Source organism: Sorex fumeus, unplaced genomic scaffold, assembly GCF_029834395.1.
Source record: "Sorex fumeus unplaced genomic scaffold, SorFum_2.1 ptg000063l, whole genome shotgun sequence".
NCBI lineage: Eukaryota > Metazoa > Chordata > Mammalia > Eulipotyphla > Soricidae > Sorex > Sorex fumeus.
This window is the reverse complement of record NW_026606120.1, coordinates 72,221,086-72,248,621: the sequence shown is the minus strand read 5'-3', so window position 1 is coordinate 72,248,621 and position 27,536 is coordinate 72,221,086. Positions and strand designations below refer to the sequence as shown.

Below are 27,536 nucleotides of genomic sequence, written 5' to 3'. Positions count from 1 at the left end.
CCCCATCCAGGCGGGCACTCCAAGCCTAGGCTATGGCATCCAAACTGTGGGCTGGAAGAAAGACAGAGGCCACTGTGGGCAGCATTCTGGGTGCTGGCGGGAGAAAATCTGCCAGAGGGAGAAGGGAAGTTTGAACTCAATCCCAACTGCCTTTAGATCATTGAGGCTGGTTCCCAAGCAGAGTCAGCTTTCTCCAGGAAACAGGGCTTCTCTTCTTCTCAAGGGCACCGCCATGTGCAGAGAATGGCAGGGAGCTGGGTTAGAGGCAGGGGACGGGTTACCCGGAGCTCTGCAGATGGCGTCCCATCTCGCATCTCCTGTGGATCTGATGGATCTCTTTGGGCAGATCACTTTCCCTTCAAGGACTCTGTTTTCCCAGCAGCCAAATGAAGGCTCCGGACTAGATCAGTGACCTTCAGTAAGTGCCTTCCCTGCTGTTCTATCTCTTCAGTCCCTCAACTAAACAACTTCTGTCACATAACATAATACTTTTTATTTATTTATTTTATTAGTGAAACACCATGAGGTACATACTTTTTTTTTGAGGGGGTCTTCCAAATGATGCTCAGGAGGCTCATTGGGCCCCGTTGGCAATCCTTGACCAACCAGGCCTGAATTTCAATGCCAGGGACAGATGATGCCAGGGCCTCACATATGTGGGGCAAGCACTCTAACACCGAGCCACATCCCTGCCTCCAGAACACAATATGATTTAAGCGGGAGGGGTTGGGGCCATGTTTGATGGTGTGCATGGGCTCTTCTGGCTCTACACTGAGTATGCTTCAGGAACCATTTGTAGTGCTATGGTCAGTCACATGTAAGGCAAGAACTTTACCCCTGCACTCTCTGTTCCACAACATGATAAAGTTCAGTATTCTTCCAAAGTGTTTTAGACTGCCAGCATCAGCATCGCCTCCCCCCACAGCATCAGGGATGGAACCCAGGGCCTCATACATGTGAGACATTTGCTCTACCACTGAGCTACATGTCTCTGACTCTTGAAAATTGTTAAAATTGTAGAATCTAGGTGTGGTCCTGGAGTGACTCCCTACCTCCCATCCTCAGGTCTTTACAGTGAATAGGACTGGTTGACTGAAAATAGCACGGAAGGACCCCTGGGCCTGCTGATCACTGCTAAAGATCCCTTATCTCCATCCCCTTTTTTAGAGACAGGAGAAATGACTCAATTGGGATGTGCACATTATTTGAATCAAAAAAGCTGGATTCTGGGGCTGGAGCAATAGCACAGCAGGTAGGGCGTTTGCCTTGCACTTGGCCGACCCGGGTTCAATTCCCAGCATCCCATATGGTCCCCCGAGCACCACAAGGAGTAATTCCTGAGTGCATGAGCCAGGAGTAACCCCGGTGCATCGCCAGGTGTGACCCAAAAAGAAAAAAAAGCCAGATTCTAACCCAAGCACCTGGTCATCCCCTCCTCCCCAGCATAGCGGGGAGCAAGTAGCCCTCAGCATCATCCCCAGTTAAGAGTGCAGAGCTCATGGGCTGCCCCCCCCACACACACACACACTGAATCTGAACCAGCATGTTAACGAGACCCCTGGGTGCAAAGCAGGCTGCTTTAATCCACTCTCAAGGGGCATAACACCATTGTGGGTGGCGGGAAAATGGGCATATTTTGGAAAAGTCCGTGGGTGGTTCTAGTATGGCTTCTACTGGGTAAAAACAGATGGACGATTTGGTTCCTAGGATTCTTTGCAGACCGACACTGCTAGATGCCGAGCCCCAGATCACTAAGGTCAATGGGAAGGAGAGGGGGATTATTGGTGGCTGGACAGAACTTCAATGCTCAAGTGGCCTGCCTAAAGTGCATCTCCTGCACTTCTGCAACTGTCCACTGGGGGCGGGAGAGGCGCCGAGGGAGGCCGCGTTCCCAGGTGGCCCGCACCTCTCCAACTTCCTCTCCAACTTTCCCATTCTGGACTGCGCTCACCCAACCCAGGCCGACTTTACCCCACTCCCCAGGAGTGGAGGGGGCAGCTCGGTAGAAAGGTCACCCGGAGGGTCAGCTCAGATGCTCGGATTTCCCTAACTCCCACCTGGTCCCTTCCAGACTGGTCCCGCCAGGGGCACTAGATCTGAGGGTTCAGAGGTGGCCCTGGGCTCCATGAGATTTGAGAGGGGGTGTGGGGGATGCGGGGGGGGGGGGGGGAGAGGCCAGGCGGGCAGCATTGCTGTCAGCAAAGGCCCCCGCTAAGAATGCAGGTCAGCGGGAGGAGCTGCGAGGGGAAGAAGGGAGGCGGGGCCCTGCCCAGACAGGCCCAGCAGGCCATACAGCTGCCCTCCTAACCCAGGGATAACTCTCCAGCCTCCTGGGGTCCAAAGCCTCCAGAACCAGGAAGACAAAAGAAAGGGCCCCAAGAGTAGGGTGGGCACGAGGTTGTCAGGGAATGCGGTGTCTGTCCCTCCTGCCAGGCTCTCGAATCCAAGAATAAAGAGAAACTAACCATTGCTCCTTCACCCTCCAGTCTGGTTTCCCCTCTATCCCCTAAACCACCTTGATGTCTGAGGACCCCATGCCAAGGCAGCCTTCAACATCGTGACCCCCGACTGCCCCAAATCAGTGAGAGAACTGTCCCACCTGAGGCCCAGATGTGGCTTTGGACAGGGAGGCAGGTAGGGAGTGAGAGATGTGGGAACCACTGTGGAGAGTCCGTTGGGCCCAAGTGTAGAAGGGACAGTTAGAAGAACACATTTCCTTCTGCCGTCCCTGGGTTCGAGACCTCAGTGCCCCCTTCCTAGCTTTGGGGTGCTGGAGCCCTGAGATTTCCACTCTCTGCCATCAACCAGGCCCGGCTGCCTGGGAAAGCGGGCACAGGCGGGTGTTCGCACAGAGGGGAGGGCGCCACCGGGCCCAGCGTGGGTGCCCTGCGTGGTGCGGTTGTGTCACTGGCTGTTCCCTGGCTGGAGTCGCTGGAGGAACCTTCCTCTCAGACGTTCCAGCTGGGCGGGAGCCCATCAGATAGCGTGGCTGCCTTTCATCGCCTTGTCCCTGATAGCAATCGTCCTGGGTGAAGAAATCGCTGTCAGTCACCCCCACCTCGCTCCCAGCCAGAGGGACCGATTGACACGCACACACACACCCCCATGGGGTGCCAGGGCGGGTGGGGTGCGGGGCCCAGAGGCTGACTCTCTGCTGGAAGGCGGGAACCTCGTTCTTGGCAGGAGAGGGCAGGGAGGAGGTTGGTGTGTGGAGGAGGAAGGAAGTATCTGGAACCTTCTCATCCCCACAGGTGAAGACCACACCCCCACCCCAGGGAGCTCCTCCCCCCCCCAGCACCAGCCCCTCAGGGCAGGACAGGACCCTTCCATACTCCAAAACCAAGCACCCCAAATGCTCAGGAACTGCGGTTGTCAGGGCAGCAGATCAAAGGGAAGTGTCTGCCCAGCCCGAAGCCAACCTGCCCTCACTGCCTGCTGGGGACACTGAGTCAAAAAGGAAACCCCACGCGCTCTGGAAGACAAACGAAGCAGTGCAGTGGCTGATGACTTTATTGTGGCATAAAAAACACAGGATGTTTCTTCCTCCTCTCCCCCCACCCCCCAAAGTGGGTTCACAGCAGTTACAGAAAAAAAAAAATCCTACATTTCTCCTCTAGGGGGCCGCTGCCAAGGGGGCACACAGCCAGGCAACCTAGATCTAGAAGGGGGGGGAACAGAACACCAACCCCAAGCCCTCACCTGCACACCTCAGCATTCCAGGCCTCCCTGCCACCAACCCCCCTCCAGATGGTCTTGGGGAAAGGCTGGCCTGGTGGCGCCAGGGAGGGATGGAAGGGATGGGAGGGATGGGCTAGTTTCAGTGGGAGGAGAGAAGTCTGTGCCCACCATGCCCTCCCGCTCCCTCCCCACTGCCTGGCCATTCACAGACACTGTCCCAACTCTCGGGCCAGGAAAGGAAAAGAGGGAGCATGGGAAAGGCCTCTACTTCTTAAAGGGGGAGAGCCTCCCCCTCAAGAAGGGCCCCCTTCTCACCAACACACACTCCCCACTTCCCACAGAGCTGCTCCTCATCCTTGAACTGGGCTCTACCATTCCCCAGGGAGGAAGAGACACTGGGGGTCTAGACCCCAGACCTTGCACAGGGTGAACAAGATGGGGTCTCCCTGGATGGAGACCCCCAGGCTCAGTAGAGAAACACGCATACACACACCACACACAGTTCCACACCACACACACACACATATACACACACACGCCCTAATATTAAATAAAATACCCTTTGCTTATAACTTAACAATCAATACACAACTAAACCTTGACTAGGGTTCTAGGTGGAGAGAGAGGGCCAGGGGGCCCAGAGGGGCTCTCTGGGCCTCTCCCTTGAGCCCGCCAACGCCCCCCAGCCCACGGCTCCAGGGTCCCACGCCAACCAGACCCTCACCCAGCTCAGCCTCCTCCCCTCCCCACTCCATGAGGGAGATCAGTTTTAAACTTCTAGTATCTACAGAAGGAGCAGAGAGCTTCCAGGGCAAACCCTTTCCGATGGGAGAACAGCTCCTTCCAGGAAGGGGTGCGTCAGACCCTGAGCCCAGGCCCAGAAAGGAATCTGGGGAAGAAGGAGGCTCCTAACTGGCTAACAAGGCTTGCAGGGGGAGGGAGAAGAGGGTGGGGGGTGGGACTTAACTTCTCCACTCCACTCCAAATGAGGGAGCCACTGGGGGTTCCCTCTGCAAAGACCCTTCCCCCAGACTAGCCAAAGGTGAATGTTGGGAAGTGAGGGGAACTACACCAATTCTAGAGCTCATAGATGCCTTGACAGTCACCCGGGATAACAGATGGAGAGAAGGGACTCCCCAAACTTTAATTTTTATGACCAAGAGTGAAGGGCTGAATAGGAATTAGACAGGGAGGGGTGAGTTCCTTCCACCCCTCCGCGCCCCCAACACATCCTCTTCTCCTTTCCCAAGGGGACTTCCCCGCTCACCCCCTACATGAGCTCTCTACTCCAGCCCACGGTTTTACAGGGAAGCTGCCGGGGGACTGGGCGCCTCCCCTCTTCCTTCGTGGCGCCACCAGACCGGGTCTGGAAGGGTTAATAAGGAGGCGCCAGCAAAGAGTGGTTCTCCTGCAGCCACCCTCCTCGCTGGAGGGGCGTCCTCCCTAAGGAGGACCCCCTGGTCTCCCCCAAGCCGTGTCAGCTCTGTCACCGAGTGGGCGCCCGGGGGAGAAGTACTCGGAGGGGATGAAAGGGGCGCAGGCCACGGGGCGGCTCCCGAGGCGCTTTTATGTCGGGGTTCCCAGGCGCTAAGGGCGAGTCCAGACAGCTACCCCCGGCGCCCCGGGGTGGGGTGGGGGGGCACTCCGCTCTGCTCCGGGACGCGCTGTCTCCTCCTCCGGCCGCGCGCCGGGCCCCCCAGCCCACCCACCAGCCCGCGACCTAGAGGAGGGGGCGTGCGCAGCTCCCACGGTCCCGTCCACCCCCCACCCACCTCCGCGAGCGGCCCTCCCCGGCACCGCACCGAGCTTCCTCCCCGTCAATAAATAACCGGCGGCGTCTCCTCTGCTCCAGCCATCCCCACCCTCGGGACGGCGGCCGGCGGGGAGGTTGGGAGCCAGGGGGGAGCTCAGTTGGAGGGGGCCGCGCTGCCCTCGGCCTCCCGCTTGCCTTTGGCCCCGGGGGGCTCCACCGCTCCGCCCGTCTTGCCCTCGCCCGCCGCCGCGGCCGCCGCCGCCTCCTCTTTGGCGCCCTCGTGGGTCTTCATGTGCTTGGCCAGGTGGTCGCTGCGCATGAAGACCCGGCTGCAGACGGCGCACGGGAACTTCTTGGTGCCGGTGTGCGTCTGGAGGTGGCGCTGCAGCTCGTCGGAGCGCGTGAAGCGCTTGCCGCAGAAGAGCCAGTTGCACACGAAGGGACGGTCGCCGCTGTGCCAGCGCAGGTGCGCCTTCAGGTGCGACGTCTTGGCGTAGGCCTTCCCGCAGCCCGGGATGTGGCAGTTGTGCAAATGCTTCTTCTTGCCTCCGTCGGGCCCGCACGGAGCCCCCAGTCGCTCCGCCTCCAGGCAGTTGGGGCAGCGGCAGACGGTCTGGCCGGAGCTGCGGGGCACTGACCGCCGAGAGCCTTTGGGTCTGGCCGCCCCGTCCAGGCTGGAATCCAGCCCCTGCGCCTCCGGGGCGGCCGCTTCCAAGGCCTTCGCCCCGTCGGGCGGCCCCAGCAGGTGCTGCCCTCCCGCGGACTGGAGGAGGTGGTGCGGGTGGGGGTGGGGCGGCGGCGCACAGAGCTGGTGGTCTCCGACGTAGCCCCCCAAGCCCGCCTGGAGCGCCCCCGGGTGGCCAGGTGAGGTCAGCGCGCCCTGAGTGTGGGGGAGGTCCATCCAGCTGGTGCCCGGATGAAGGTCCCACCACGAGCCATCCTCAGTGCCGGGGTGAGTCGGCCGGAACCACGATTCATAATGATGTGACATGTCCGGCTGCAGGAGCTTGGAAAAGGGTCCTGGGGCCAAAGGACTGTCGCTTTCCAGGTCCTCGCAGGTTACCCGAGAGGAGGTCCCCGGCAGCTCATAGCCCTGTGAGAAGTCCACCTCGGGGCCGAGCGGGAGGCTCTGCAGCTCTCCAGCCTGCAGCGGGGAGGGGTAGTCCCCGACCTCCGGGCTCGTGTGGCCCTGGTACGTCTGGAGCGGCTGCAGGTCGAGGCGCGGCGGCGAGGCGTGAGGCGCGTCCGTGTGCTGGCTGCCCAGAGAGCCGCAGACAGCGGTTAGCATTGCCGGGATCCGGGGTGGGGTGGGGGACAGGGACGGTCAGGAACACCTCAGGTGGGACCTAAAGGAAACAAATAAATGACGTGAGAGGACAAGCAGCTCCAGTTCCATCCTCAGCCAGGTGCTTGCCTGGGTGGACAGGATGCACCTGTGGGTGGGGGCTGAAGATGGATTAAGGGAGGTGGGCATGCTGGGAAGGTCCCCACTAGAAATGGAAGGCAAAGGGCATCCGCCTTCCCCTGGGGGCTGCCTCCCATGGCAGCGGGCTATCCTGGGAGCTGGGCTGGGTCCCAAGAACCTGAGCCTCTTAGTCGACACAGGACCAGGACAGAAGCTGTCTGTATTCAGGAGCATAGTGGGGACAGAGGGATGGTATTAGGAAGGACAGTAGACGCTGGGTCGTTACAAAACAATCACCCTATAGGTCAGGTGGTACAGCCCAGTGCCCTAATAGCCTCAGTAGCATTCCCACCACGGAGCAGCTGCTTGACCCCATACCAATGCCCCTCTCCCCAAACTCAGGATGCAGAGGAGAGCAAGGCAGATTCTGCAGCTCCAAACCGCAGTGGAGGTGGCCTGGCTGTCCGTAACTGGGAGGGAGAGCGGCTTGCGGGGAAGAAAGCCCCCTTTATTTGGGAAGCTGACTGGGGGCATTGCACTACTTTCCACCACTCACCTTCTGGATCGCCAAACCCACCAAACCCACTCCTCCACCTGGCCCCCTCCCTTCCCCTCAGGCGGGCACTTCACTACCCTGGGTGCAGTCATAGAGCCAGTTTCTGGGGATTCTTCCAAGGCATCAAAGTTGAGCCCCCTTCCTTCTCCTGACCTGCACTAGTGCCAGCAGGCTCTCTCCTGCGGTTTAGGGGAGACCCAGATGGAGGAGCATGGTCTGCTTCCCTTGCGAAGTAGATCAGCCAAAGACCCCAGTGACTGTACCAGCTTAGCTCAGGGAAATACAAGGACCAGCCCCTTATGGGGATGAGGTGCAGAATCAGAGTGAAGAGAAGGGCAACAAGAAAAGTGGAATCCCATTTTCAAGGGAAGAATTACCCAAAGGAAAAAAAAGAATAAAAATAATTACCCAAAGAGGCAATATAAATGGGGGTGCATTCAAGATAAGGGCCATCTTTTAGGAGCTCCCCTCTACTCCTCCCCCCCCCCCCCAGAGTGATTCTAGAGTCAGGAACCAACCACTACTCTTCTCTTAAAGAGGAAACAGAGGCATTATTTGGAGAAGCGAGTTGAACAAAGACATTCACTTTTTCGTTCACTCAACTGTAGGGACTGTGTGGGCCTCTGTGAATGGGTCTGGCTGGGTTCCTCTTTCCTAAACCACTGAGAACCGGCCACTTTTTCTCCACCCCTTAGACTATGACTTGAATGACCCCTTCTCTGGGTTTGTGTTCCTGGGATGGTCAGGAACACGGCGGCGCTGGTTCAAGTCAGGGACCTGTCCTTCCCACCCACAGCCAGACTCCAGTGGATCCTGCCCCCTTCTGCGGCTGGGACCGGGGAGGTGGCCCAGGTTGTCTGGGAGAGGGCGGGAGAGGGGGACTGGGGCGCCTACTCAGGCTCCGGCTGCCTCACCACAAGAAAGGAGCGAAGCTGCAGGAATGGAGCCTCGGGCCCAGGCGGGGCGGCCCAGCAGGGGCTGGGCGGGAGCCGAGAGGCCAGGACCCTAATAGCTCTTGGCGCCTGGGAGCTGCCCCGGGGATTAGGGGGCGGGGAAGTGAGGCCCACCTGGGCTCCGGAGTAGTCGCTCCCGAAGAAGGGCCTGGGCGCCCCATCTGGGATGCAGTGACCCACCTCCAAGGTTTGGAGAAGGGAGACCGCGGGCCGCGCGCTCCGGGCTAAGGAGCGAAGGCGAGGAGAGACTCCCGCATCCCCTCTTGCACCCGCGGCCTCTCCCGATCGCGGATGCTCAGGGGGCCAGGACTTCCCCACGCCCAGTCCTTCTGGGTCCACGGCTCCGGTCGTCCCAGTCACTCCTGTTCCCCCAGTTTCCAGCCTCCTTGATCCCGCCAGCCTCTCCCGTCCGCCCACTTTCCACTCCGCGGGGAGGCGGATGGCTGGGGACCACCTCGGATCCTTGAGCGCCTCCTTTCCCCGAAGGCTGAGGCGCTTTCGGGGCGCGTCTGGGCTACAGGGATCCCGGGAGCGCGCACCCCTCGCCGCCCAGACCGGGGCTCCTACCTCGAGGCTGCGCTCGGGCTGCGGACACGGCGGACTGGAGGCGCTACAGACGGCCACTCATGGGCCCTGCGCGCCAGTGGACTCTCCAGCGGCTGCAGCGGAGCACGATCGGGGGGCGCAACCGGAGCGGGCGGCGAGCGATCGGCGACAGCGGAGGGGCGGGGAGAACCGGCGAGAGGGCGGAGGGCGGGCGGGAGCCTGCGAGCCAGCGAGGAGCAAGCGAGCGAGCGAGCGAGGCCAGCTCCGCCCGTGACTCACCCGCGCGCTCTGCCTTCATCCTCGGCCCTGCGCTCCTTTTTCCCCAACTCGCGGCTCCGCCCACCTCACCTGGCCGTCTTTAACCCTTGCGGGCTCGGCCCGCTGGGAGAGGCCGAGCCTGGACGGGCTCGCGGGGAGGGGGTGGGCGAGCAACGGAGGCGGGGATCACGAACTAGGTCGCCTCCCGCCCCTCCCTCGCCCCTCCCTCGCCCCTCCACTCCTTTGGGGAAGGGGCCTGCGCAGAAGTGTTTCCCAGCTTCTGAGACCCGCCCCATCGGGTGGAAAAGAGTCTCCGAGCCGGCTTTAGTTTGGCCTGGCACACAGGACGGTGGGGGACCGGGCGGCGGGAGGAGGGGGTGCCACAGAGTCACTGTAGTAGGGTTCTTTGCCTCCACGGCCCTCGACCACCCGCCTCGGCCGGCCTGGGCTGCCCCGCAAGACAAGAGACAGGACTGAGCGCCAAGTACGTGTCCTTCCCGCGCCCCTCCACACCCCCAAGCCGCAGCCTTCATCTGGGAGAAACGTATTCAGGTTGCACCTTCCTTCCTTAACCGGTACCCCAGCGCTTCTCCATCCCCAGCGCACTCCTCTCTCCCGGGCTCCGGAGAGTCCGATTCCCCCTCCGGGGACGCTCAGCTTTAGGTGTTTATTTCCACCGCTCCCCTCTCCGCTAGCCCATCTCTGGCCCCAGGCCCCTTCAACTTTCGTTCCCCAGCTCCACCGAAGTGCATCCCTCAAATAGACCCTTTCCTGGGCGCTGGAGGAGCGCAGCCTTTGCGCCACCAGCCGAGCCCCGCGCGCCCACCCCTGAAAGGTGAAAGGGGCGCCAGAACGGTCCCAGGAAGGGCTCGACTTCTGGGCAGAACTGAGACGTGCGGCAGCCGCGGCTCCTTCCTCACTCCCCCTCCAAGTTCTTTGGGAAAGGGACTGGGACTCCTCAGCGGAAAGAAAAATAAACCATAAAGCAACACTGCAAAATGTAAGGGCGTTCGCCGCACTCATCTAAAAACTTCTCTCAAGATATCGAGCGCCCGACGGTGAGCGAGGTCCCCGGCGACCCGCCCGACTAGCCAGTGCGCCCCCGTGCCCGGTGGCCCCTTCTTAACTGGTACCTCCACTGACCGCCGCTTGACCCCCGTCTTACTCGCTTTCCTACAGGTCACTTGTGATCGATTTCTGCGATTTTGTTCTTGTTTTTGTTTTCCTGGCTCCGACTGGCTTTTCCTAGGCGCTTTGCCATCGGCTTTCTAAATTTCGTTTTTTTTGGTTTTTTGCCTTTACAGTCTATTTCATACAGCCGCAATAGAATTGAGTCTTGATTCGATCTCACCAAGCACCTTTAGTCCCCTCGACAGGCATTCTTGTTGGGAACACACTCCAAATGCCCTCAGAGAACATCAAGTTACTTGAAATGTGTCTCTGGGTGTTGGCGTTTCTCCCCAGAACATTCTCATGCTCAGATCCCATTTCTCATTCCTGCGAATGACCTGTCATTTTTAAGACTATTTCTTCATCTAAACAACCTGGGTACAAGTTGGTGGGGTTTCCTGGGACTTAAGGAAATCCATTACATGACATACCCGCAGGACCCCCTCATAAATTCATGATTAATGGAAAGTACTGTTGTTAACAGGGTTCAAATCATTCACTAAGTCCGTTCCCAGATGATGCTTGTTGGATTAAGTTCCATGCACAGGCTCTTTAGAAGTTGACAAATCTGAATTCTCATTTGCTAAACTGATCCGGTGAGTTTGATAGCCCTGAACCTCAGTTTCCTCTGAGGTAAAATAGAACTACAGAAGCTGCCCTTAGGGATAGAGAATGAGTTTTCCTGGGAAGCCTGGAAGCATCTCCCCATCACTGGGAATTGTATTTGCTGATTACTTGAGTTTCCCTCCGACACTCTAGCCCCCATCCCACACACAACACTAAAAAATTTAAAAACAAAACAAGCGATTCTAAACCTTTCTGGATCTTCGTGGCCACAGTTACTTGGGCAACGCTCCTCAGAACGGTTTTACCTCCATTCACACAGCCTGCAATTCGTAGCTACTTCACAGAAATGTCTGGGGTTCATGTCCCAGAACCCTGTAACGGAAATTTCTGGTTGCAGTCTGATGTGACCCCTGGACCCCGTATTCTCTGCTTTCTCTGCAGCTTGCTCCCGGCAGCTCCAAGTCTATTCACCTTCTGGCTGTTTCCGCAGCTTAAGGCTGTTAGGTGCTTAACCGCAAGGAGCAGGGTTCCGATTCCGTGTGAGACAGATTCCAGATTCCCTCTCGCATATTTATAGGTGCCAGATTGCCTTATTTTTCCTGGATTTTTCCAGTTTACCTGAAAAGCCACAGGGAAATATACCCACAGTACTTGGAAGGTAGAAAACCTGTCCACACAGTTAAATGGGGTGGGGTGGGGGGGAGGGGAGCAAGGGGGTGGGAATCCCAGGAGCAAAGTCCCTGTCACCTACAGGAAATTCAATAGTAATAGAGTCATCCCAGAAAACTCGCCCTTCTGATTTTCTGCCCTGCCTAGTTTCTGCCTCTGGTTTGGGCACTTTCTTCCATATCTCACTCCCCCACCTGCTACCGAGTTCTTCTGATTCTAGCTCTTTCCTTTTCCCACTTGCTAGGCGTTTCCTACTGCTGTGATATTGACAGATCCACCAAGACACCATGGCCCCTTGTGGTCATCTTATCTCAAAAACTGAGCAACACCATGACCATGTTTTCCACAGAGGCTGAGATATGTCCAAGACTCAGCCATTTCTTTTATTTTTCTTTTTTCTTTCTTTTTTCCCTTTTCTTTTCTTTTCTCTTTTTCTTTCCTTTTCTTTTTTTTAAGCCGGGCACCCTTTTTTTCTTTTCTGTTTCTTTTTTTGGGGGGGTGTGGACACACCCAGTGCTCAGGGCTTATTCCTGGCTCTGCACTCAGGGATCACTCCTGGTGGTGCTCAGGAAACTGCATGTGTGCTGGGGAGTGATCCCGGGTTGCTGCATGCAAGGCAGATGCCCTACCCGCTGTACTATCTCTTGGGCACCACGGACTCAACCATTTTCAACCATTTTTGCTGTTCTTCTTGCCCCCATTTGGGTACATGGGCATATTTTTGTCCATCCCATTTTCCTGTCAGCCCTCTTCTTATTTCTAGCCAGCAATCCAATCCATTTAGTAGCTGGAGCTCCCTCATTAAGCTCCATGTTTGTCATGACCCTTATTTATTGATTGAACACCTACTATGTTTCAGGAGCTATATACAACTATCACTGTTTCTCACAAGGGCAGCAAAGTAGTTATTATTAGTCCCCCATTGTACAGATGAGGAAGCCAAAGATCAAAAGAAGTTCCATGACCTGCCCAAGATTACAGAGCTGTTAAGAGACAGAGAAGGAAGCCGCCTTTCAGATCAGCCAGGAAAGCCCATGTTCTACCTGCTATTCCATGGGGCTTCTGGCTGAGAGGATGGGCCTGGGAGTCCTGCTCTCCGGGATTCTGGAGGTGGAGAGTGTAGCACTCACTAACTCATCATTAGATCAAAGCCATCCGTGATCCAGAGTTTAATAGGACAAACTGGTCCCATCCTGGATTGTTGAGACAAGTCACAACTACATCTCTGGTCCCTTCCAAACTTTGTCCTATAGAGGTTATACTATGAGATTATTGAACCTAGGCTTCCCATAAAAATTGTCTAGAGCGTATCCTCATTTTCCTAATGGGAACAGGAAGGTAAGTCGCTCAATCAAGGAAAAGAAACTCGCTAGAAGCAGAGTGAGGCCCAGTCCCAGGTCCCCTCTGTCCTGCTTCTCAAGCTACTCACCCTTCTTTCTTCCCTCTGGCCCTTCCAAGAGATGTTTAGAAAACCCTGGAGGCCAACACACCCCTCCTCCCTCAACCTCTCTCTGTCACTCTCCCAGGCTGAGTAGGAAATAATTGGTTTTCTTTCATTCATCCTTTATTCACTCAACAAACACTTAGGTCCTCAGGGGAGCCCAGCACCAGCCAGGACACCAATTCTGCTATGAATCCCAATATCATTAGCAGCCAAATCATTTTTCAGTCTGAACAGTGAACCCCGCTGAGTGTATAAGTGTGTGTGTGGAAACCTGCAAAAGTGTGTGCATGTGGGGTACCTATTCTCTCTCTGTGCAGCCCCCCTGGGATGGTCTCCCTGCTGTGGCTCGTTTTCCAGCCCATGTGATGTTCCGTGTGGTGAGCGCGTGCCCTGCGCGTCTTACTATTTGCGCCTCTTTTCTCTTGCAATGGTTCAGTCAGGCTTCTCCGCACAGCTGAATCCCCACCTCCCTTCTCCCAGATTTCAGTCCAGACCTAAGGCCTCCGTGGAACCCTCTTTTGCTCCTCCACGCAGACCCCTCCCAGTTCTCCCACTTCCGTGCCCCCTCCTCAGTTCAGAGTGAATCCAGGCTTCCAGACCCTTCTCTAGGATTCTCCACTCTTAGAGTGGCAACCTGATCCTCCTGGACCCTGAACTGAACGAGAAATAGCCCTTCTTACCAGTCCATGGAGCCCAGAGCTGGGAGCAGCAGTGAGGGGCAAGTGGGGGTGCTGGGAGAGCTGGGCTTTATAAAGGAGGCGACAGTCAGCCAGGGGGGAGGCGAGAGCCGCGGGCAGGGATGCTGCCAAGTCCTCAGGGCCTCGGAAGCTTTTAGGATAATCCAGGAAACAGTGGCCCCCGGCGCCCCTGGGGGAGTGGTAGGGGGTGAGAGCTGAGTCTCTGAGGTCTGCCAGGAAAGGGGGATTTCACTGGAAGAGGCAGCTGGGGGTGGGGGTGGGAGCAGGATTCCGCCCCCCCACACACACATTGATGGGCAGTGTAAGCTGGACAAAGCATTCCGGCTCTCCAGGTAGAACTGGGGTGCCCAGGACCTGTCCCCCTCCTTTTGCGGTTTCTTTGTAGACTTAGTTGGGGGAGGATAAACCACTTTTAAGACCCCAGCAGATGCTTCCACCGGCCCCTTCGTGTGGTGTGGGACCCTGCTCAGAGTAAATCCCCCCCAATCCCCCTCCCCTGTGTGGGTGTTTTCGAGCCTCCTTTCTTCAGCTCTTTTCCTTTACCCCCCTTTTAGCTCTTCCCCACCTCATATCCGGTGTGAGCCTCCTTTTGTTGCTGTGATCTGTCTCTGGTTGGGCAGCTGGAAGTGGACAGAGAATCTCCTTCCCCTCCACCCCCTGCCCCCACCCACAGTCCCCGCTGCCCCCTGACCAAAGGCAGAACCAGGCCCAGAATGTTCAGAAAGCCTGAGGCTCGGTAGAGTGAAGAGGCTGGACATGGGGCCTGGAACAGGACAGGAGGCAGGGGGCAGTTGAGGCAGAGCCCCTGCCTCTCCTGTTGACAGGAACGTCTCTGAAGTTCTGGTTTGGGCATGGGTTGGCCGGAGCAGGTCCCAAGGCGCAGAGGGGCACAAGGCCAGTTTAGACACTGGGGCGATCAGGGCATCAGAGCAGCTCCTCCAAGAGCTGGGAGCCGCCCCTTCTCCCCATCACCCTGTGCTGGAGAATGAGAATCACATCTGTCTCCTGATCTCCTGGGTCACAGGCAGTGTCCTGAGCAGCCCCCTCTGTGCACACACAACTCATTGGGCCTCTTCTCTCCCACCCAGTCTCCCCCAGAGTCAGGAATCAGAGCATCTTCACCCTCAACTCTTGACCTGCCCCTCCTCCCAAACCCCCAGAAGTCTCTAGTCGGGGATTCCCAGTCCCTTCATTAGCTTTTCAGTAATTAGCCTGTAAAGCCCCAACAGCTCCTTCCTCTCCCCATTTCAGAGATGAGAACACTGAGGCCCTGGAGAGAGCGGAAAAGTTCAGCTGCAAGCACCTATCAGACAGGAGGAAGGGGGGGCAGTGCTAGGAGGCAGAGCTCTACCCCTTCCTTCAATCCTAGGCAAAATTGGGAGGACTCAGCCAGCTCCACTCCCTGGAGGAACCCAGGCGTCAGGAGAGAGACAGGCTTCAGGGAGGGGCTTCCCAGTCCCTCCTCATCTTCCAGCCCAGAAAAATCAGAGTTGGGGCGGGGGGGGGGGGGGGGGGGGAGAACAAGCTGAGGAGACCACACAGGTGGAGTAAATAATGTTAATACAGGAGCATTATCACTAGGGCATTTCCTCATGGATAAATGTCTCAAATACCAAAGGATGCCTCCAAATTATAGTTAATTACAGAGTTGATTTGCATAAATTATAAGGTGAGCATACAAATTCTTTCAATCGGTTCCATATGCTTAGGTAGCAGGTCCAGTCCAAAAGATGGGAGAATCTTGGGGTGGGGGGCACTGGGGAAAGGAAAAAAAAAGATTCCCAACCTCTGGATCAGGAAGGGTGCAGGGTGGGGAGCGGGAGGGCTCTGCAGAAGCCAGCCCCCATTTGACAGGAGACCCCCCCCTCCTTCCAGCACCTCAGAACCAGGTACTTCCCCAAGGACAGAGGCAAGAGAGATGAGGTAGGAAAGCGGGCTGGGCATAGTGGGCCCCCCAACTTCCAGTGGGGCAGACTCTCCAGTCCTGGCTTTAGTGGAAAGTGGCAGCAGAGCTAGAGGATGCTAGAGCCCCCGCAGGGTGGAAGGCAGATTCTGGGCCCTCTCTCCTGCAACTGCTCCCCCTACACCCCCCACCCCCACTCTTGGAGCCAACCCTGGATCCCAGGTTTGATGTTGCCGCTGCCTGCACCTTCCAGGTGGCTCCTCAGGGGCTCAGACTCCCAGACTTTTGTCTCCAGTGCCTGGGCCCATTTCCTCTGCCCTCGCCTCCCGTCCCCCACCTCCCCCCTTATCCACCTCTCTCTGCTAAGACTCTGCTTCCTTCTCCAGCTCTCTAATTTGTCTCTCCCTCCCTCTGGCCCAGCGATCTGTCTCCTGCTCCTCTTTCCAGCTCTGCTCCTTCTTCTTCGGCCCCTCCCGCAGAGACTAGGGGTCTGCCTGCTCTCCGCCATCAGCCACCTTCTCCCACCCACCCAAGCTTTCAGCCTGAGCTCTGGCCCCCGCCCCTCCCTCACCGATCTGCCTACATCATGCTGTTCCCCACAACCCTTTCTGCAAGTCAGGCTGCACCCTCCAGCCCCCCTCCTGCTTCTGCTTGCTGTGCTTGCTCCTCTTTTTCCCATCCATCTGATCCAAAAGCAGAACTGTGGCATTAGCCCGGGATGGGGAGGAAGAGGCTGGGCCATGTGCCCCAGGACCTGTGGGAGTTTGCTTCTGCCTTCTCTTCTCAAAGTGAGAGAGAGAATCTAAAATGGTTCCCGCATTTCATAAACAATAAATATGTGGTGAGTGAATTAATGAGAAGTGGACACCGTCTGTGAAAGTTCTACAAAGTGCCAACTTGGTGGCAGGAATTAGTTTCCTGGTCTCTGATGTCTTTGTCACCACCTCTGCCCCCTCCCGTCTAAGCTGGCCTGCAGGCCAGGAACAGATGGATCATGCTTGCCAAAAGACTGCTTCATCATGGCACTCTCCCCCTCCGACACATTCTGTGACTCTTCAAGGCCAACGATGGTATTCAACACTCTCCTCCTTATTATTTGTTGTTGCTTTTTGGGGGGCCACATCTGGCAGTACTCAGGGCTTATTTCTGGCTCTGCAGTCAGGGATCACTCCTGGCAGTGTTCAGGGACTATATGTAGTGCTGGGGATTGAACCCAGGTTGGCGGCGTGCAAGGCAAGTGCCCTTATCTGCTGTAGTATCTCTCCAGATCCGACCTTCCTCTTTATTTATCATCTTTGCAACCTTAACTTCATTGGTCTTTTTGCCCCCTTTCTCATCATCCTTGTGTGTTTCTTGTGATAACTGGAGGTCACACCCTTGGTTGCAATGTACTAGAGACTGCACCCTTTTTGCCATACCAGGGAACCTGAGGGCAGTGCCCACTGCTCCCAGACTTGCATGCAAAATATGTGAGCTGGGGCCAGGGACTGCACCAGAGACCTCTTGATTGCAAAGCAGGCACTCTGCCACTGGGCTGTTACTGACCCCGTCCATGGTCTTGTGTTGGAGTACAAGGAGCTTGGGAGCACGTGCTTGAGAGATCCTGGGGCCTCCATGACATACATCTCTTCCATGTAATAAACTGCTGCTAAGACCAACCAGCTTGGCCTCGTTTCCTTCCTCCGCCTGACCATCGCCATCGACCTCCCTGGAGTGGGGAAACAGCCTGAGACCACCGAACACGGGCGGCAGATAGGCTGCTGCCGTCCCCTTGCCCGTCCTTTTTTGTGTGTTTACACAGTCTTGTACAAACCCTCCAGCCTAGCCCAGCACAATGGACAACGTTCACTAAACTTATCCAGTATTCCAACTTTTGTTTTTTTGGGGTCACACCCAGCTGTGCTAGGACTCACTCCTGGTTCTGTGCTCAGGAATAATTCCTAGTGGTGCTCAGGGGGACCATATGTTGTGTCAAGTAGCCAACCCGTGTTAGTTGCTTATAAGTCAAGTGCCCTACCCATTGTACCATCTCTCCAGTCCCCAGTCTTTCTACTTTTGCTCAGCCTTGAAGCAGAGCAGAGGCAGGAAAAGCAGGATCCCCTTTGTCCCTCTGTGGGTGATACCCTGATACCTTGACTCTGCGTCAGGGAAGCATATAACCTCCAAACTCCTGACTCAAAGCCTGCTGGCCCTCTGAAGCCTTATCGACACATCACTGCTTGTACCTCTCAACCGCCCTAATGCAGATTGCCCCATGGCCTGTTTTCTTATCTTCCCTCCTGGTCAATAGGCTCTGGACAGGCAGGTGCCATGTCATTTTCCTTCTCCGGGACAATCCTTTGTCCAGGGTTTTCCCATGAGAAGTCACACCTAAGTGAGTTAGGCTTTCCTGGGATCAAACCTTCCAGAAGTTTCTCACTGGAGAAGGTAACAGCAAAGGCAGAAGACTCTGCTCACTGAATCAGGTTAGAAGACACAGAGGCTGTGAACAGAAGATCCATGGTGCCAGGACATGACTCAGGGGTTGCATGACATGGACATGAGTTTAGTCCTCAGCACCCCAATCCACAGAGCACCTTGAATATCATCCTTCTGGCCTTGGTGGCCCCTAGCACCGCCAAGTTGTACCATATTAGGCACTGACCATTCAACTAACTGGCCCCATGGGCTAACTATCACAAGAAATGACCTCCAGGTCTCCTGAGCATTGCAAATTATAAAACCAAACCAAACCAAACCACAGAACCCCAAAGATCCAATAAGAAATTAAAGCTTCTCTGTTGCCTGATGGTGATAGAAGGAGCCAGAGGACCTTTGGCCTTGTAGGGAAGAGGAAAGCATTCTATCCTGTCAGTTGGCTTGGATCAAATGATCTGAGGGAGAGGAGGTTGGGACAAAAGGAGCAAAGACAGCAAGTGGGAGCTGGGAGAAAGGGCTGGCGACAGAGCAGCCTTGAAGCAGAGCAGAGGCAGGAAAAGCAGAATCCTCTTTGTCCCTCTGTGGGTGATTAAAATTCTCTTTACAAGGATGTCAGGATCTTGATCATGTCATGCTCAATAGCCTTTAATAGCTCCCCATTACCTACAAGAGAAAGTCTGCACCCTTCCTTGTGGGATATAAGCCCATTTTCTCACCTGGTTTCAGCCCACCTTTCCAGTCTTATCACTTCCCCCTCCCCAGGATTCAATCCCTGTGGGCTTCTACTCCATCCTTAACATCCACAAATTCCCCAGACTTATACTGACCCCTGAATTTCTTCCCCACTTCTCTACCTAAGATCTGTTGAAACCCAACTTCAACATATAACTCCTTCCACCATAAGATCCTTCTCTAGTTCTCCTGGTCACTCCATTCCATGTTCCCAGAGTTCTTGGTGATGGTGGGATATTGGGTCACACCCTAGGGTGCTACACAATACTCCTGCTTCTGTGTTCACTCCTGGTGGTTATCAAGGGACCATGTGATTCTCATGGTCAATCTGAGGTTGGCCACATGCAAGGCAAGTACCTTAACTCCTATACTATCTTTCCCAGAATATTTTCCAAATCTTCCTTCCTTCCTTCCTTCCTTCCTTCCTTCCTTCCTTCCTTTCCTTTCCTTTTTTCTTTTTTCTTTCTTTCTTTTATCTTCCTTCCTTCTTTTCTTTCTTTCTTTCTTTCTTTCTTTCTTTCTTTCTCGTCCCTCCTTCCTTCCTCCCTTCCTTCCTTCACTCAGAAGACTATATACAGTGCTGGGGATGAAACCTGGGTCTGCTGCATGCACGGTCTTACCTGTTGTATTTTCTCTGGCTCTTCACCAGAATCTTAAACTAAAGAGTACTTCTTAATGTCTGATGGTCTGATCGGTGACACACACACATGTGTGTGTGTGTGTGTGTGTGTGTGAGAGAGAGAGAGAGAGAGAGAGAGAGAGAGAGAGAGAGAGAGAGAGCTCCTTGAGGAACCAGAATTCTCTCTCTTACATCTGCGCACTCCTAGCATCTGCTACGGTGACTGGTACTGAGAGGGCAACTCAGTCTATTGCACTGGGTTGGAGCATGCCCTTTGCAAGGAGAAGGGGCAATAGATCAGGGGTGGGTGGGTTCTCCCTAAGTCCCTTTGTCACCACCCAGAGTTGGCCTTGAGAGGCCGCAGTGAAATTAGGTTTCACTGTTCATCTTTCCCTCCTGCGGCCCTGGAGTTCACTCAGACTCCAGAACCAGGTGGACAGATGTGGCTCCCTGCGAGGCCCGGCATCCCGCATGTCAGTCAGTTGGGCACTGCCACCAACATGCCACGCGGGTCACCCACAGACCCTCCAGCTGGAGGCCACCGAGGGACCCTAGAGAAGAGGGCCGGAATCAGGGCCTGGCAGGAGAAATCAGGTGGGTAGGGGAGGACGGGCAGTGCTCTCATTGTTGTGGTCTGTCTGGGAGATTCCTCCCCTTTTTAATTTGCTTCCTGATTGAGGGGTTGGCTCTGCCTGCCCAGCTCCCCCGTCATTATCTGCTGCCGGTGGCTCAGGTGCTGGCGAGCCTGGCGTGGCCCCTGGGTTATTACCTGGAGCTCTGGGGGTGGCAGAGGCTGCCCCTCTGGCCGGGGTGGGGGCCTGTCTGGAATTTGCCCTGATCCTGCCACCCACAGGGCAGCCATCTTGATGCCTCGAATAGTGGTCACTTTCACCTGGTGGGGGGCTGCTTTTTTGGGGGAGACGGCTGCTCCCAGGAGGCTTCAAAACCCAGATGAGGGTCTGGGAGATAGGTCAGAGGGCGAGTGTGCAGGTGAGAGACCCGGGTTCGATACTGGTGTCCCCTGGTCCTGACTCACTGTCAGAAGTGATTCTGGAGTAGTACCCAGCACAGCTGGATATAAGCTCACCCTGAGAAAGTTCGGGAATTCTTTTGGGGGTGTGTGTAAGGGAGCCATACCCAGTGGTGCTCAGAATTTAGTCCTGGCCGTGCCCTCAGGAATCACTCTTGAAGGTGCTGGGGACTGTATGTGGTGCCTGGGATTGAACCCGAGTCAGCCGTGTGCAAAGCCAGCATCCTACCCGCTGTGCTATCCTTTTGGCCTCCCAAGTTCATTGGGATGAGGGAGAAAGTGCAGGGCGGCTGATGACTCCCCTCAGTGCCTCCTCCCCGGCCCCTTGCTCCCCCACACCCATGCAGTATTCTGGAAACCAAAAGTCCCAGAAAGGAAGGGTTGACTCAGAAACCCCTGCCTACTGGAACCGGGTTCTCCAAAACTCGGGGTGTGGAGATGAGACGGAAGGGTTCACTCTCAGATCCTGGAGCATCAGACCTCAGACCCTGAACAGAGGCCTGGGACGAAGCCGGGAGCCCTGCAGGGCAGGCCGTGGCCTCCTCTCTCCCTCTCTGCGTCCCGAGCCCTTTGCCCTCTCCTTGATCAGGCCTGTGGGCTGCAAGGACAGGAGATAATATCAAGACAAACAGGAAGTGCTGAATTAGAGACATGGAGTTTGTTGTTTCAGAGAGCGCCCAGCGCCAAGCAGCGGTGCCAGGTTGGCAGCCCTGGGGCCTGGCGTCTGCCTGCCCGCCATGCAGCCGGCTAGCTGTCCCTTCTGATCCCCACTCAGGACCACGGGGGAAGGGTCCACAGAGAAACAAAGGGCTGGCATGGGAGCAGAGTTGGGCAGGACAGGGGCTAAACCAGCGCCTCTTTTTCTTTCTCACCTGCTGAATTTGGGCAGTGTCGCCTCTGATTCAGTCTGGGCACTTAGTCATTCATTCAGCAAATATTTGTCAGTGCCTCCTCTGTGTCAGGCACGTGCTGCCCCGGCAGCCCGCCCTCTCACCTCTCCAGTGGAAGCTCCGTGGAAGCCGGTGCTTGGCTCATCGCCCCTTCCCCACATCCTGGAAAGGCGCCTGACACTCTCAAACGGACTTATATGAATGGATGAAGGAAGGGTAGATGGATGGAAGGAAGGAGGGAAGGACTCTGAGAGTGGACATAAGAGGCTCCCAGAATTTGCCAGTCTGTCAAACTGCTTCTTCTTCGTGTGTGTGTGTGTGTGTGTGTGAGAGAGAGAGAGAGATGGGGAAAGGGGGTCTCTGGACTTGCTCCTAGCTCTGAACTCAAGGATTATTCCTTGTGGAGCTTGGAGAATCATGTGCAGTGGCAGGGATGGAACCCAGGTTAACTGTGTGCAAGGTGAGCACCTTAATCTCCAGGCCTCTCTCTCTCCCGCTTCCATAATTGTATTTTTTTTGGCTTTTTGGGTCACACCCGGGGAGGCACAGGGGTCACTCCTGGCAGTGTTCAGGGGACCATATGGGATGATAGGATGCTGGGAATCGAACCCTGGTCGGCCGCGTGCAAGGCAAACGCCCTACCTACTTGTGCTAACCTGTGATTGTTTTTAAATAACAGCAGTGATAATGCACAGGTGCATTGCTCCCCATCCTGAACAGCCCCCAGATGAGCCCCCAGATGAGGCTGAAACCAGGAAGCAGCCATGGTCCCTTCTCTTGTCCAGCTGCCATCAGGGAGTTTAGCATCCAGGTTCCAGAGAGGAAGGAGGGAGGGTTAGAAAACAGAGGCATCCACTGACAAAAGCCCATTGGGCCACCACAGGCTCGTTCCTTCCTGAACATCCAGGGGCTGATGGTCTCCCAAGGCTCGAAGCCAATCGCCCTTGTGGGCTCTGCGCTGCCCTCAGCCCTGGCCCTCCTCCACCCTTGCTGCTGGGCATTACAGAGTCCGAGCCAAGTGCCACCCCACTTTGTTCCTGTGGCTCCATCCCCCTATCCACACCCAAGAGGTGAGATCCTGGGGCAGTTGGCATCTGACAGCCTGGCACCGACTCATGCCAACAGCTTGGAAGCTGCAGTAATTAGAAGGGAAGAGGGAGAGAGGGGGAGAGAAGGAGAGGGCAAGCTCCAGAGAGAAACCTTCTCCTGCCTGCCGCAGGGCAAACTACTTCAAACGAATTCGTTTCGCTCTTGTGAAACTGAAGACAATTTCCTTTTCTGTCATAAAACAAATTATTGCTCATCAGGAGTGCTGGGCTGGTCTCTCTCCCCAGGGTTTACTCCAGCTCCTGTGCAGTGCAGGGCCCCAGGTGGGCAGGGAAATGGGGAGTGTCAGGGAAGGGGCCCAGGGCCCATGAGGGGATTCACAGAGTGGAGGTGGAGGAGGTGGGCGGGGCCCTGAGCCAGGTTTGGGGAGAAAAGAGTACTCCACCAGGAGTACATCGACCTCTAACAACAGGGAAAGCTTTGGTCTAACAGCTTCCCCTGCCCTGGACACCACCGGCTCCCAGAAGAATGCTGGGAGATTTTCTCAGCATCCCTCAAGAGTCAGCCTGGAGAGGGCCCACTCCACCCTTACCCCTGGGTACCAGTTCACAGGGTGAAGGGGCGGGGACAGGAAAGAGAGGCCCAGAGAAGGTGAGGAACTTGCCAGAGATCACTCAGCAAATTAATTAATAGCAGATCCAGGATTAGAACCCAGTGGGTTCTCTTCCAGGTCAAGATTGGCGGATATCTGGGCACTCTTATGAGCACCTTTTATGACCCACAGCATCTACATACAGTCACTGGGTTGGACAAAGAGGAGACTGATGGAGCAGACTCCCTCCAGCCCCAACAACTGGCCCGAAGCTGGCCTCTACCACGTTCACCCACTTGCCTGCCCAGCAGACATTCTCACTCTCTAGAAACTTCCATGGGTCCTCCCATTGTACCCACCAGCAGAGCCTTAGGACCTTTTCTCCTCTTGCCCACTCTATACAGCACATTTAACTCTTCCTTTTTCTTCTCTCCCCTCTGCTCTGGGGGACACTTATTTATGCCTCAATTTTTACCAGTTCTCTCTCACCATTTCCTCTAAAAAGTGCCCTTATCCCCTCTCTTGCTTCTTCCCACCCAGCTCTCTCAGACACTTCTAGAAATGTCAGGAAAGACAAGCATTCCGATCCTTGGGTAGTTTATTTCTTTCTTTCTCCCCACCCCTGCCCCAGTTTTTTGGCAGGGGAACCTCCAGCACAATGCCACGTGGTACAAGGAGGGGATCAAACTTGGGGCCTCTCGAGTATTAAGGCATGAGCTCCAATCCTTGGAGCTATCATCCCAAACCCTCCCTAGGGAGTTTCTAGTCCAGGTGGAAGGAGGCTCAGGCTCCATTCTCGGGGAACTCTTGAGCAAGAGCGATACGTACCCAGGAGAGATACCGACAGCTGGACAGGAAAGGAGGAAGGAGGGGGGATTGGAGATATGAGGCAAGGAAGGAAAGAGGAAGACGCCAAGTGAGAGCTTGATGAGAAGAAAGAAGGAAGAGGTGAAAAGGTGAGAGCAGAAAAGCCAAGCACAGGACTCTTGGAACACAGGTGAAGGAGGACCATGGTGTAGGGTCACCACAGTGCAAGGGAGGGGGTGGCAGCTAGGACCGGGGTCCAGCCCCGGGGGAGGCATATGGCTGGGAGGGTCCCGTATGGCAGCAGTCACTACATTGTAGAAACCCACTTTTAAGCCAGGATGAATGGAGAACAGTTGGAGGTTGGCTGCCTGACCGGAGCAGCCAGATATGTGTGAGGAACAAAGTTTTGGGGACGGCATCTGAGGGCGGAAGGGCAACTTGAGACTCTCACCTCCCCGCCCTGGCACCCAGCCTACCTGTCCCTCCCCGCCTGCTGACCGGCCCACTCATCCAACTCCAAAAAGTCCCAACTCGGCTGCCCGGTGACCAAGGGCAGCTGGGCCAGAAAGCCAGGCAGCGAGTGAGTGTCCCCCGCTCCAGCCCCCCACTCACTGAGTGGTTTCCGTGGCTGGGAGGGAGACAGGGAGGAGGAGGTGAGCAGAGGGCAGGGCCAGGAGAGGATCGTGTCCGGGCGAAGACTCTGGCTCATCGGACACGCCACGCTGGGAATCCGAGAATCCGCGGTGGGAAGGGGCTGGGCTGGCAGGAACAAAGGCTCCAAGGGAGGCTGTGTGGCTGGCGGGGCCATCCACACCCAGGGCTGACGTACTTCCCTAGCAGGTGACCTCAGCCGGCCACCAGACCCCGTCTCCTTCTGCAACTCTGCTGGGGTCTCCTCCATCCCTTGCTACCTCCCTAAGGGCTTGGGATGAGAGGAGGTCAATCAACCTCTTAGAAGGACTTGTTCCTGGCATGAATTTGTGGAATGAGCTTTCTCCCCAGTGACTGGACAGAGTCAGAGCACAGTGGGCTGCTCAACGGGCAGGGAGGGACAGGCAAGCTGGGTGCCAGGGCGGGGAGGTGAGAGTCTCAAGTCGCCCTTCTGCCCTCCGATGCCATCCCTAAACCTTTGTTCCTCACACATGCCGGTTGCTCCGGTCAGGCAGTCAATCCCCAAATGTTCTTGTGGAAGGATGAGGAGAAACGAAGCCACCAGAGCTCCTCAGTGCCCGGAACTCAAGGATCCGGGCACCTATGGTCAGTGGCGAATGTCCAGGGGAGGACTCTGACACTGAAAGGGCGGGGTCTGGGCTGGACATGGTCAGGAGCCCATCGGTCGCCCAAAAGCACTGGGGCAGCAGGAGAGATGGGCAGAGGCTTGCAGGAAATGTGGGCTCCTGCCTCCCGTGCAGGGCACTTAACCCGCGCAGCCTCTGACTTCTCTGCCCCCAGCTCCCAGGAATATATGTGGCCTGCACACACCTGCTCTTTGTTCCCTCCCCTATGGTGGGGGAAAGCGATGGGGACAGCCTCCTCTTCACCCCACTGTGGGAGAGGTCTCCTGTCCTTTTTTGGTTTTGTTTACTGAGCACACCTGGCCGTGCTCAGGGTTTACATTCTGGCTCTACATTCAGGAATTACTCCTGATGGTTCTCAGGGGACTCTATGCAGTGCCAGGGATTGAACCCTGGTTGGCTGCATGCAAGGCAAGCACCTACCCACTGTACTACCGCTCTAGCCCAGGCTTTGCCCCCTTTTCCCTCTCTCAGCTTTCAGGTATGGGCCTGGGGAAGGAAAATGCCCCTCTGTTAGGGATCTTGCCTGCTTTTTGAAGACCTCACCCTAGGGAACCCTACACAGACCCTTAGAGCCAGACACGTTTACCTGTGTCCCTCATACACCCAGACACAGATGCAGCCAGCCCCTTCTGCATACTGCACTAGGTCACCCACACCAACCTGCTGCCTTCCCCAGGCACACACAAACACACTTACCACATACCTAAACACATATATGCGTATGTACACACGAACACACCTGTACACATATGTGTATATATACACGTACACCTCCCCCAGGCATGACTATACACACACCCTAACCACTGACTGAGCTCATTCTGCTCTGAATACAGACACTGAGGAGTCACTCTATCCTCACTCCCCCACTCAAACACACATACACACAGACACCACATGCACACACACACACACACACGTGCAAGCATACACATATGACTCCATTCAGGATCATTGTCACACACTTTTTGTTTGTTTGTTTTGGGGTCACACCTGGTAGTGCTCGGGGCTTACTCCTAGCTCTGCACTTGGGGATCACTCTCGGGGGACTATAAGGGGTGCCAAGAATGCAATCCAGGTGAGCTGCATGCAAGGTAAATGACTTGCCTGCAGTACTATCGCTCTGGTCCCTGAAGCACACTTCCCACTGACAGGGTCCCTGGCTGTCCCAGAGGAGCCCTACACTGTGTGGCCCCATCACACAGGAACGGACCGACACAACCCCAACATGGCACTCCAGAGGTGTGCTTGAAAGAGACCAGAACTGCGAGGCAGAGTGAAAGTGTGGGAGCGGAGTTGGGTCCAGCACCCTGAACTAGGCTAGTCCCCGGAGCTAGTCCAGGGGGTATCCCAAAAGCCTCCCCAACACAACGTGGCCTCTTTCCCAGGCTGGGAGGTGCTTTATAGGCCTTGTCTCTACCCTTCACAATCATCCCCTCAGGTAGATCCTCATACTCCCATTTTACAGGAGAGAAAGCTAAGGCTCAGATGAGTGAGAAGCCAAGTCACACAGCTAATAAAGGCGTGGAAGACAAATTCCAAACCAGACTGGCCTGGTGAGAGTCCACGTTCCAATGGGCACCATTAACTGGCTTCTTTGGAGATGGGACCTCAACTTGGCAGACCCTCGCCTCCCCCAGTGCCCCTCAGACCCCTCCTGATGCTGCCCCTGGCATGCACAGGTCCGTCTCTCCGCCCTCTGCTCTCACGCCCCCTCCCTCCCAGAAGACAGGGCCACTTGTCACTAGAGGAGCCCTAATTGGCAGGTGCTGAGGCTGCCGCCAGAGCTTGAGAATTGGCAGCAGGGCGGGAGGAGAGGAGCTCCTGAGGCAGGGGGCTCGGAGCCCGGCCGGGGGAGGGGGGCTGGCTCCAGTGCCCTCTCCGCTCGGCAGGTGTAATTAGCCCTGGCAGATGAAAGGGCGTCTTTGAAAGCGGGTGAGATCCTTGTCTGTCAGCAGGGCGCTCTGGGTGGCATCGGCAGCTTATCCTGAAACCACACACGGCACCAGAGCCGGGCTGTCTGGGCGCTGCCCGGGAGGCGGGGAGGCAGACCCCAGGGGTGCGGGCCCTTGATGCCCCACTCCTCAATATCCCAGCTCTGGGCTCCCTGCTTGAGAACAGAAGATGCCTTGGGAGCCTGGCAGTGCCTGTCCTAGGAGGCTAATGACCATCCCTGGTGCCCGAGGGGACAGGGTACCCCCTCCACCCCCACGAAGCTGGACAAGAGGCCAAGGACAATGGCTCTAGGCAGTCCTTTCATCCCAGGATCTCAAAGCGCCATCTAATCCACCCCGCCCTGGCCGGGGACTTCCTCTGGAGTCCCTTTGCAGGGGTGTGGTGTGGGACCAGTAGTTCCCAGATCCCAATGAGGATAGGAGCCCCGAGACGACAAGGTGTCAGATGTTCATCCTGTTTGGGACCCAAGTTCTAGAGGACCAGGAGAGAAGCCCTGGTACAGCTCAGCTCTCCCTTCACCCTTTGCCTGAGCCTCAAACCCAGGCAA

The 27,536-nt window shown here is 56.2% G+C and overlaps 1 protein-coding gene across 1 annotated transcript; it reads right to left on the bottom strand.

The window, feature by feature from the left end:
• Positions 1–5,522: 5,522 nt before the first annotated feature.
• On the bottom strand, positions 5,523–8,969 carry SP6 (Sp6 transcription factor). The gene is made up of 2 exons (XM_056128072.1): positions 8,913–8,969; positions 5,523–6,777 (listed from the first exon to the last, which is right to left on the bottom strand). Exon 2 carries the CDS (start codon positions 6,717–6,719, stop codon positions 5,586–5,588), a length of 1,134 nt encoding a protein of 377 aa, XP_055984047.1. The 5' UTR covers positions 6,720–6,777; positions 8,913–8,969; the 3' UTR covers positions 5,523–5,585.
• Between the last annotated feature and the right edge of the window lie 18,567 nt (positions 8,970–27,536).

What these genes read in the sequence shown, in the direction of transcription:
- SP6 (XM_056128072.1), bottom strand. Translation starts at nt 6,719, where the DNA reads ATGCTAACCGCTGTCTGCGGCTCTCTGGGCAGCCAGCACACGGACGCG.